General features: G+C 37.8%; 1 protein-coding gene across 1 annotated transcript; it reads left to right on the top strand.

Annotated features, from left to right (window-relative positions):
* Positions 1 to 9493: 9493 nt before the first annotated feature.
* LOC311085827 (putative nuclease HARBI1) lies at positions 9494 to 10407 on the top strand (the record flags this gene model as incomplete). Its single annotated transcript, XM_084118447.1, has 2 exons — positions 9494 to 10206; positions 10317 to 10407. 2 exons carry the CDS (start codon positions 9494 to 9496, stop codon positions 10405 to 10407), a joined length of 804 nt encoding a protein of 267 aa, XP_083974573.1.
* Between the last annotated feature and the right edge of the window lie 252 nt (positions 10408 to 10659).

Genomic DNA, 10659 nt, shown 5'->3' with positions numbered 1-10659 from the left:
AAAGAATTTTATTTTATTTTGTCGCTTTGGGGTAGGAACGCGAAACGAATTTTCCCGACAACGCCTTATCTGTAGAGTGGTAAAGGGATCCTCCATAGGGAGAGACTAGTTGGCACTTCAGCACTGCGTTGTCATCGGGTCCAGGCGAAGGTCCTTCGTCAGATCTGGATACGGCCCGGATCTGGCAGGCTGCAGGAAAACCTCGGGATAAACACAGACACTAAAATTAGCGTAGATGCCATTCTTCTCATGATGTAACGAGTACATCAGGATTTATGGGAAGTGTTCCCGGTTCCGGCTGACCTAATCTATGCAGCCTAACATTGAACTATAGAAGTCTATAATGTATTATGTGAATGCTAGGTCAAAGAGATGTGTCTTTAGTCTGGCTTTGAACTGACAGAGTATGTCTGCTTCCCGGACAATGGTAGGAAGACTGTTCCAGAGTTTTGGTGCTAAATAGGAGAAGGATCTACCGCCAGCAGTCGATTTTGATATTCTAGGTATTATTAACAATAGACGTGAAGGACTATAATGCGTTAAGAGCTAGCTCAAGTACTGCGGAGCTAAACCATTCAGTGCTTTGTAAGTAATCAGCAATATTTTAAAATTGATGCGATGTTTAATAGGGAGCCAATGCAGTTTTGACAGAACTGGGCTAATATGGTCATACTTCCTGGTTCTGGTAAGAACTCGAGCTGCTGCGTTTTGGACCAGCTGTAGTTTGTTTATTAAGCGTGCAGGGCAACCACCCAGTAGAGCATTACAATAATCTAGCCTTGAGGTCATGAACGCATGAACTAATTGTTCCGCATTTGTCAATGAGAGCATATGTCGTAATTTAGATATATTTTTAAGATGGAAAAATGCAGTTTTACAGATACTAGACACGTGACTTTCAAATGAAAGATTGGTATCAAAGAGCACACCCAGGTTCCTAACCGACGACAAAGACTTAACAGAGCAGCCATCGAGTGTTAGACAGTATTCTAGGTTATTAAGTGAGGAAGTTTTTTGTCCAATAATTAGAAACTCTGTTTTTTCAGAATTTAGAAGTAGGAAATTACGAGTCATCCAATTTTTTATATCCGCTATGCATTCCGTTAATTTTGTGAATTGATAAGTTTCGTTGAGTATCGTCAGCATAAAGCTAATTCCATGTTTCCTAATGATATCTCCTAATGGTAGCATGTACAGAGTGAACAGCAGCGGTCCTAGTACTGAGCCTTGTGGTACGCCATACTGAACTTGTGATCGATGAGACATCTCATCATTTACTGCTACAAACTGATAACGGTCAGATAAGTATGATTTAAACCATGCTAGTGCATTTCCCCTAATGCCAACATAATGTTCGAGTCTATTTAAAAGAATGTTGTGGTCAATGGTGTCAAATGCAGCACTAAGATCGAGTAACACTAATAGAGAGACACAACCACGATCAGATGATAAGAGCAAATCATTTGTGACTCTAACGAGAGCCGTCTCGGTACTATGGTATGGTCTAAATCCTGACTGGAAATACTCGCAGATATCATTTCTTTCAAGAAAGGAACACAGTTGTGAGGATACTGCCTTTTCTAATATCTTTGACAGAAAAGGTAGATTCGAGATCGGCCTGTAATTGACTAATTCTGTAGGATCAAGTTGCGTTTTTTTAACAAGTGGTTTAATCAAAGCCAGCTTAAAGTTTTTTGGTACGTATCCTAGAGACAAAGACGAATTAATGATATTAAGAAGAGGATCTATGACCTCTGGAAGCATCTCTTTCAGTAGCTTAGTCGGTATAGGGTCTAACATACATGTTGTAGATTTAGATGATTTAACGAGTTTAGTAAATTCTTCCTCTCCTATAGCAACGAATGAATCAATTTTCCTCAGGGAGACTACAATGCACTGCCTGATGCGATACTGTAGTAGACGGTTGCATAGTTATAATTTTGTCCCTAATATTATCAATCTTATAATTGAAGAAGTTCATAAAGTCATTACTGCTGTGTTGCTTGGAAACTTCGGTGCTTGAAGCTTTATTTTTTGTTAGTTTAGCCACCGTTTCAAATAAATACCTAGGATTATGTTTATTTTCTTCTAATAGGGTTGAAAAATAAGCAGATCTAGCAGCTTTTAAAGCCTCTCTGTAATTAATCGAGCTCTCCTTCCATGAAATGCGAAATACCTCTAGTTTTGTTTTCTTCCAGTTGCGTTCCATTTTTCTGGCTGCTCTCTTAAGGGCCTGAGTGTGCTCGTTGTACCACGGCGTTGGACTATTTTCTTTAATCGTCTTTAAGCGCAACGGAGCAACTGTGTCTAAAGTGCTGGAAAAGAGAGAGTTAAACGTTTCTGTTGCAATATCGAGTTCTTCTAAGCTATCCGGGATGCTGAGATGATGAAACTGATCTGGAAGATTATTAATAAAGCTATCTTTAGTGGCAGAAGTGATAGTTCTAACATATTTGAAACACCCGCGATATTTGAAACACCCGCGATATTTGAAACACAGTCGGCTTTGCAGCCTTGGCTAAATGTAATTTACACGAGACTAGGTAATGATCTGAGATGTCATCGCTCTGCTGCAGAATTTCAACGACATCAACATCTATTCCGTGTGATAATATTAGATCTAGAGTATGATTACCATGGTGAGTAGGTCCTGACACGTGTTGTCTAACTCCAATTGAGTTTACAATGTCTTTAAATGCCAATCCCAATGCATCCTTTTCATTATCGATGAACCATTAACCACAGCATCAACTGGCAAATGCAATGTAAGGAACGAAACTGAGCTACTCTTATTGTGTTTGTGTGGACCGTTTAGTTTTGACCTGTGAAGCGGGACTCGCGAGCCCTATGCGCGAGCCTGATCAAGCAACACCACACAGCGCTAAGAGATCCAGACCAGTAAAGAAAGCATTTGAATTTCAAATGCTTTTTGAATTCGCCACTGAAGTAATAACATCGCTGGCGCTGCGAGATCTAGTGAAAAACATGCACATTTCTCTGTTATTAACGGATCAAACAGCGCTGACGTGGAAACCAGGAAGAAACACTGTGCCATGAATGAACTGGCCGGTGTCCACAGATCAGCAACATTCACCCTGGAATGAATTTGCTGTAATAACTAACTGCAAGGTATGGAAGTTTGTCAGGAATAGTGGGCTATAATGCTTTCAAGTAACATTACGTCGGTTTTATTTTGACATTATGAATACAATTGCTGCCCTCAAATGTTAATCTGAACTAAAATAAACCTTTGTTTATAGCTAGCCTACTACTACAATATTACATTTAATTTTGTCCAAGGAGCTGTTTTGTTTTATATGCTCATAAGAAGAGTCAAGTATAGCTCCATTATTTCTCAGTAAAAAAAGCAACAAAAAAATAAATTAAAAAATCATACTTTATGATGTTAGTTTCATTAAATAAAATAATAATAATAAAAAAATTAATTCAAGGAAATTTCTCTGGCATGTATTTATTTTTGCTGTATGGAAAACGTACCGAACCGTGACACAAGTGTATCGTATCGAACCGAACCGTGAATTTGGTGAACCGTTACACCCCTAATTTCTATATATATATATATATTGCTCTTGCATTCTTTCTTGTGGCTCAGTCACACACCTGAATGAATGGCTCATTAAGTATGTGGGCCCCATTGTCTCCTCAGGTGTGAATCACTAAATATGCATGATGGTGTTGGATCGTTGACGCCCTTTGCGCATATTGCCTTTCCAAACAAAAAGTGTTTTACAAGATTTAAATCAATGTATTGTTTTATGTGAATGATTAGGCAGGATGATTTTCACATCATTTTGAAGAAAAAACAACGACATCCATTAGTCAAAGGTCTTATTGACACATATTTAGTATGTGTTTTGTGGCCTTATTTCAGAAACTTTAGTTTTTAGTTTTTTCAATAACCATGCATAAACATTATTCTCTCAAAAATACAAACATGTACATGCATGTTGCTCACATATTATGGTAGCCCTGTTTGTGCTAAATAGAGTGTAATTACACCTTTGCCATTAATATGTTTATAAGCAACTGAAAGAAGCACATATGTCAGGGCATGTCAGAACATCTCAAGGACCCCAAAAACCCCTCAGACCCCAGAGGGTTAAGATGTAAACGGGATGATTGCGCAACACTTACGTGAGATACTGTTGCCATGTGTGCAAGTAGCAGAAACAACCAGGAATACCAGAGTTACGTTGAAAACGTTTCATTTGAAAAGGTATGAATGACGTTACAAACATCAAAAATTATAAAATGTAAAAGGAAAATGTAAAGTAAGAAAACAAGAGTGTCGCCAAATCAATGAAATAATCAAAACATAATTCCTATAACTATTTTACCCAAACCTCTAAAACTACCTACCAAAAGTAAAATGCAAAAACAAAACCCGAAATCTTAAGCGTATACGCCGCCTTAAATAAACTACGCTGACTAAATAAAAACCAATAAATACAATGCGTGGCGATCACTCTCCGACCAAATAACAGAAAACAATTCTAACTACCGTGGTCTTTAAAGGTCTTTGGCCTTTTAACACCCAAATCAGCATCCACATTGTCCATTTCCTTCAGGACTCCGATAGACTGGCTGACTCTGTGCGCTGATTGTTCAGATAGGTTTGGTCCAAGACCCTTTAGAAATGACTTTAGGAAATTGTTCATGTGTTCAAGGTGAAGATCTAGGGGGATGTTTCTCCCCTTCCCTCCCTTGCTGTTCCAAAACCTGTCCCACGTAACACTGTGAACCATGCGAGGGCTCAAAGAGGCATTCACCTGCAGTGTGAGTAGAAAAGTGCTGTAGGCATAGTTGCTGTGTCCATAGGCTTTGTAAAAAAGCAAGGCAACCTTGTAAAGTCTCTTACCATCACCCTCTTTTACTGCATCCATCATGTTTAAGATAAAGAACCCAAAGCTGAGCCGTGCCAAGGTGTGCTCTTTTTTGTGGTCACGGTTTGAGTGTGTGTTTTCCTCAGGCAATTTTTGATAAGAAATCTCAATGTTGTGGTTTTTCCGTTTGTGGTTGTCTCTTGCCTTGAGGTATGTGTACAACTGTCCACATCCCTCCACTCAACAAGGGAACTGCTTGTTTTGAGAAGATGTCACTGGAACTTCACGGATGCTGCTCACAGCTTTTGAGACATCACCAAGCATGATGCATTTATCCACAACCTCTGATGTTTTCTCATGCAACCAGGCCCTCTTCATTTCAGGTGATGCGGTAGTGAGGTCCCCAGGAACAAATGAATCAGGGATTTCTAAGTTACATGGAAGAAAAAGCATATTTTACAAACATCAGTGATGGGTTTTATTCATTTCCCTTCCCAAAGGGGATTTTTTATTCATTATTTTATTGGAAAATACTCCTTGTTTACCTGTTACATCCTACAACCCAAAATGCTCCATGGCAGCTGACAGGAACAGTGCTGTTGTGTCCATCATGAAAAAATCCTTGTACGAGTTGTATGCAGCATGGGGTCCTTGCTTTGCATTGCTGCACCTGTGACAGAAGTACAGAAATAAATAAATCTAAATCAATATTCAACTTGCAAATCGATTTGTGTTTTTACTGTCTATTTATTTCACACAATTCCTCATGGGGGCACACACAGTTTAGTTTGTTTGAAACCTCTCACACCACATTACACCTGAAGGTTCTAACACAGAAATATGAAATACTGGTGAATTAAGTTTAAAAGCTATGCAAAAATACAAACAAAGCTATACCTCATAGGGGCACACACACACGTTAGTTTGTTTGAAACCTCTCACACCTGACAGTTCCAACACAAATATATGAAATACTAGCTTAATAAGTTTAAAAGCTATTAAAAAATCAAAGCTATACCATACCCTCCCTGGAAATGACTCTGCATGTCATGATGTCAAGATTGCATTTCCCATCCCACAACAGAGAACATAAATTCATGGGTTATCCCGACATGCCCATGTTGACTGGATTTTGAGCATCACCAAAAAAACTGTGAAAAACATTAACAAGTTGAATAATGATGGACATTAAAAAGCATGGACAGTAGTCCGTTGGCCTAGCAGCAAAGATGAGTTAAATCTCTGTTAACAATTAGTCATTGTAGTCATTAAAGTCATTAGAGTATCAACCAATAAAAGATATTTATACCTCAATTTTGACATGTTGGCACAAAGTGTCCCATGGTCTTTTGCAGACTTATCATTAAAGAAAATCTTGAAGTGGATCTAAGGCCAAAAGAAGAAAAACAACATATAGAACCAATGAAAATGATGGATACCTGCACAGCAGCTAAGTACATATCAGTACAGTTTTGTCTCAGTATAAATAATAAAATACAAATTAAAATAATTAAACGGAACTGAAATTCACAATTTGACAATTCATGGATGAAATTATACTGTGCTCCATTACTTACTTCAAATAACCCTCTAATGGCATGCCAGTCTTAAAACTTAAACAACATCCCTTCCAGTCTGTCCTCCTTGGTGACGTTTTAAATGTTAACATTCTTGCTGAGCATGGTCAGACCTCTCAAAGGTAGTCGGTTTAGTTTGGAGATGGGGTGTCTAATGTTAGGCCCCTGTAGCATATGGATGAAACGCATGATGGCTTGTCATTATAAATTTTGGGAAAGCTTTTAACTTTTAACCTGTTAAATATAATTCACTAAATGGAGCTGCCTGGTCTGTGAGAGACCATCCTCCTGGGGTGTTTACGACCCCCCAGAAAGCAAAGAATAACACCAAATGGACCCCGAAGAGCTCCGAAAGTCTGGGTCAAATTGCCCTTCTGACACTCTTATGCCAGCATGAAATTTAACAGAACCATCGCTAGGATCCTCACTGGCAGATCACAAAGATTGCTATCAATCTTCCTCCTTTCCCTGCAAATGAAAAAAAATTAATTAATTTTAAAGTTATTTCTACAAATATATATTTTTATTATAAATTTCATAGTGACCTTTTTTGGCAAGCTAGCTTGTTTTGTTTAGATGGCCAATTCTGTGCCTGTAAATTTCGACTGAATTTGAAAATATCATGTGGTGCGACCAAATATCAAGTGGTGCGACCACTGCAGACTGTTTTGCATGATAGATATATGTCCTAGATTGGCAGTTTTATGCTTTTATATTCAATTGACGGTTTATATAAAAAAGTACTTTACTTTAGTATCATTTGGAATAGATTTTTATGCAATTTGGGATATTTTTTATATATTTCAGACAGTTTGTGTTTACTCTTTGTACAATATGAGAAAAATGCAACAAAAAAAAATTAGAGCATGTAATTTCAGTTTAGTAATAATGCATTTATTAGTAGTGTATTTATTATTGCCTATTTATTTATTTAAAACTATTTTAATCTATTTTACCAGATGCCACTGCCAAGCGAAAAAATTCTGACTCTGCAGCAAGAGCAGAGTACCTCGATAGGAGAAGAGTGAAATATTATTACAGTTTAAAATATCTGTTTTCTATGTGAATATATAGTAAACTGTAATTTATTCCTATGATCAAAGCTGAATTTTCAGCATCGTTAATCCAGTCTTCAGTGTCACATGATCCTTCAGAAATAATTCTAATATGTAACCCTAGACCACAAAACCATTTAATGGGTCAATGTCACATGGGTAAAAAATTTTGAAATTGAGATTTATACATCATTTGAAAGCTGAATAAATAAGCTTTCTATTGATGTATAATTTGTTAAGATAGAACAATATTTGGCCGATACAACTGAAAATCTAGAATCTAAGGGTGCTACAAAATCGAAACATTGAGAAAATCGCCTTTGAAGTTGTCCATTTATGTTTGCGATATTGCTATATTCACTCTCAAAAATAAATGTTTATAAATTTATAGTAGGACATTTACAAAATATAAAACATGATCTTTATTTAATAAACTGTCCATTTCTCAAAAAAAAAAAACCCTGAAACAATCCCTCCCACACAGCAAGGCTTTTGGGAGGACAAGTAACAAAATAACAAAAAAAGTACACTTATTTAGATCCAAATAAACACAAATATAACACACACGTGTTACAGTGTATTCTTGACACTTCATAATATTAAGCACTGTAGTTATATGGACTATTTACCAATGTTTTTACCACCTTTCTGAGCTTTGACAGTTGCAATGACGCTGGGACAAAACCTCTCAGATTTCATCAAAATATCTTAATTTGTGTTCCGAAGATGAATGAAAGTCTTGAGGGTGAGTAATAATGACAGAATTTTCATTTGCGGGTGCAAACATGCATTTTAGTCTGGTAAATGTCATGTTTAACATTATCATGTAGTCATATATGCAAAAAAAAAAAAATGTAAGGCTTGCAATTGAGTTAAATTATTTCTGTCACAAAGGTTTGGGCTGGATTCTGGCAATTTGTGCTCTATATACACAGAGTCTATGACTGCCTTTCCACTGATAATCTGATGGGACCTGATGAGGGGATATTGCTGGTTGATGAGTAGACAAAAGTTGTAGAATAAAACTTTAAATCTAGCAACCCCACTTCAGGTTTAGTTAGTAGTACTTATTATGACAGTGTGCATGTAAACAGACACATTGAGTTGATGTATTTAAAACAGGGCAGAACAAATATAATTTATTGATCACAACATCCAACTTTTTTTTTTTTCCATGTTGTTCAGTCTTATCCAAACAAACTAGTCGTTAAAACCGATATCTGGTTTCTATTTACACATCTTTTGTGCTGTCTCTCTCTGTCAAAATACACTCAGTTCATAATATTTTTTAAACAGTTATTAAAAATGTTTTCTTTCTTTTCTGCCTTTTAGATGCTTTCTTGACATCAATCCTGAAAGTGGATAAAAAACAAAGAAAGGACAAATAACTTCTGCGAAAAAACTGGACAAGTTGTGCAAAAAAAAGAACACCACTGTAAGCCTACAGGTTTCCTCACTTCTGCGAAAACTTGCAGACTTTGAATGGGATTTCGTTTGCACTTTTATGGACTTCAAAACAGAAATGGCAATTCACTGGCATTATAAAGCTTGGAAGAGCCAGGACCATTTTTAATATAACTCTGATTGTATTTGTCTGAAAGAAAAATGTCATACACCTAGGATGACTTGAGTAAATCATGGGCTAATTAAAATTTTTGGGTGAACTATCCCTTTAATATTAAGTGCTAAGTGTTACCTGTTTGTTAAGTGTTAAAATTGCATTTTATGTAAAAAAAAAAAATTGTCAACATGTTCACAGAAGGCAATATTCTGGGCCCGTATCCCTAAAGAATTTTTGTGCAAAAAGTGGCTCCTAGCGGCCAAATTCTAAGAAAATTCTCAGAGTCATGACGTTTTCTTAGAATTTCCCCTAAAAGTGACACGAAAATCCCAGTTAATATAAAAGCTATTCCTCAAGATTCCTAGCGCTTAAAAGGGCTCCTAAGGCGAGATCTGCTAAGAGCAGGGAAGAGGACTTTTTTAGTGGCTTAGGAGTTCCCCTAAGCAGCTGCACAAAATGGCCAACAGAGGAGGCAGGAGAGATGTCCTGCAAACACTGGATGACAGGGAATTATTGAGACGCTACAGATTGGATCGTGCAGGAATCATGTTTGTGGTGGATCTCCTTAGAGATGCAATTACTTCACCAACTCGACGCCACAACGCTATTACACCGGAGAAGAAAGTAATCACAACCCTGAGGTATTTGGCAACAGGGAAAATGCAACAATGCAGCAGTGATGACTTGGGTCTGTCCCAATCCTCCGTCAGCAGAGTCATCACCCAAACACTGACAGCTTTGTCACAACCTAATATTGTGACACAATTTGTTTCATTCCCGCTGGATGCCCGCACTTTACACACACATAAAAGGGCATTTATGGACATTGCAGGATTCCCTGGCGTTGTGGGTGTAATTGATGGAACACATGTGAGAATAATTGCGCCATCAGAGGACGAGGCTGTCTTTGTTAACAGGAAGAATTTCCACAGCATCAATGTGCAAATAATGTTCAATGCGGCCTGTAAGATTTTGGACATTGTGGCTAAATGGCCAGGCTCCACACATGATGCGAGAATGCTCTCCGAGAGTGGCATCAGACAGCTTTTTGAGAGACGCTATGTGCCAGCTAATTGCCACTTGTTAGGGGACAGTGGCTACCCATGCAAACCATGGCTCCTTACACCTTACCTCCAGCCATGCCAAGGGCCCCAACTAAACTATAACAGGTAAGCCAAACAATACAAAAATCATGGAAATGAAATGCAAGCAATATGTTAGAGCATCCAAGTAGTGCAATATTTCCATCAAATAATTAAAGGTCTGTATTCTATTGTAGGGCCCACAAGACAACAAGAGCGGTGGTGGAGCGTGGCATAGGCCAGCTTAAGAGGCGCTTTCATGTTCTCCACGGAGAGGTGGAGGCCTGAAAAAGTCAGCAAAGTCATCATAGCCTGTGCAATATTACACAATATTTGCAAGGTTAGACAGATTGCAGAACCTCTGGAGGATGGCGATGAGGATGAAGACAACGATGAGGATGGTGGTGAAGAAGATATTCACATTCCACAGGGGAACCTAGCCCAGAGTGGACTGCCTTACAGGGCAAACTTCACAAATTTACATTTCAGGCAAGCTGTAGCACCATGTCATTTGAACTTGTGATGGTATTAAGAACTACC

The sequence above is a fragment of the Abramis brama genome, assembly GCF_963993115.1.
Source record: "Abramis brama genome assembly, chromosome: 6".
NCBI lineage: Eukaryota > Metazoa > Chordata > Actinopteri > Cypriniformes > Leuciscidae > Abramis > Abramis brama.
The sequence above is the reverse complement of the archived record's forward strand: the minus strand, read 5'-3'. Positions and strand labels throughout refer to the sequence as shown.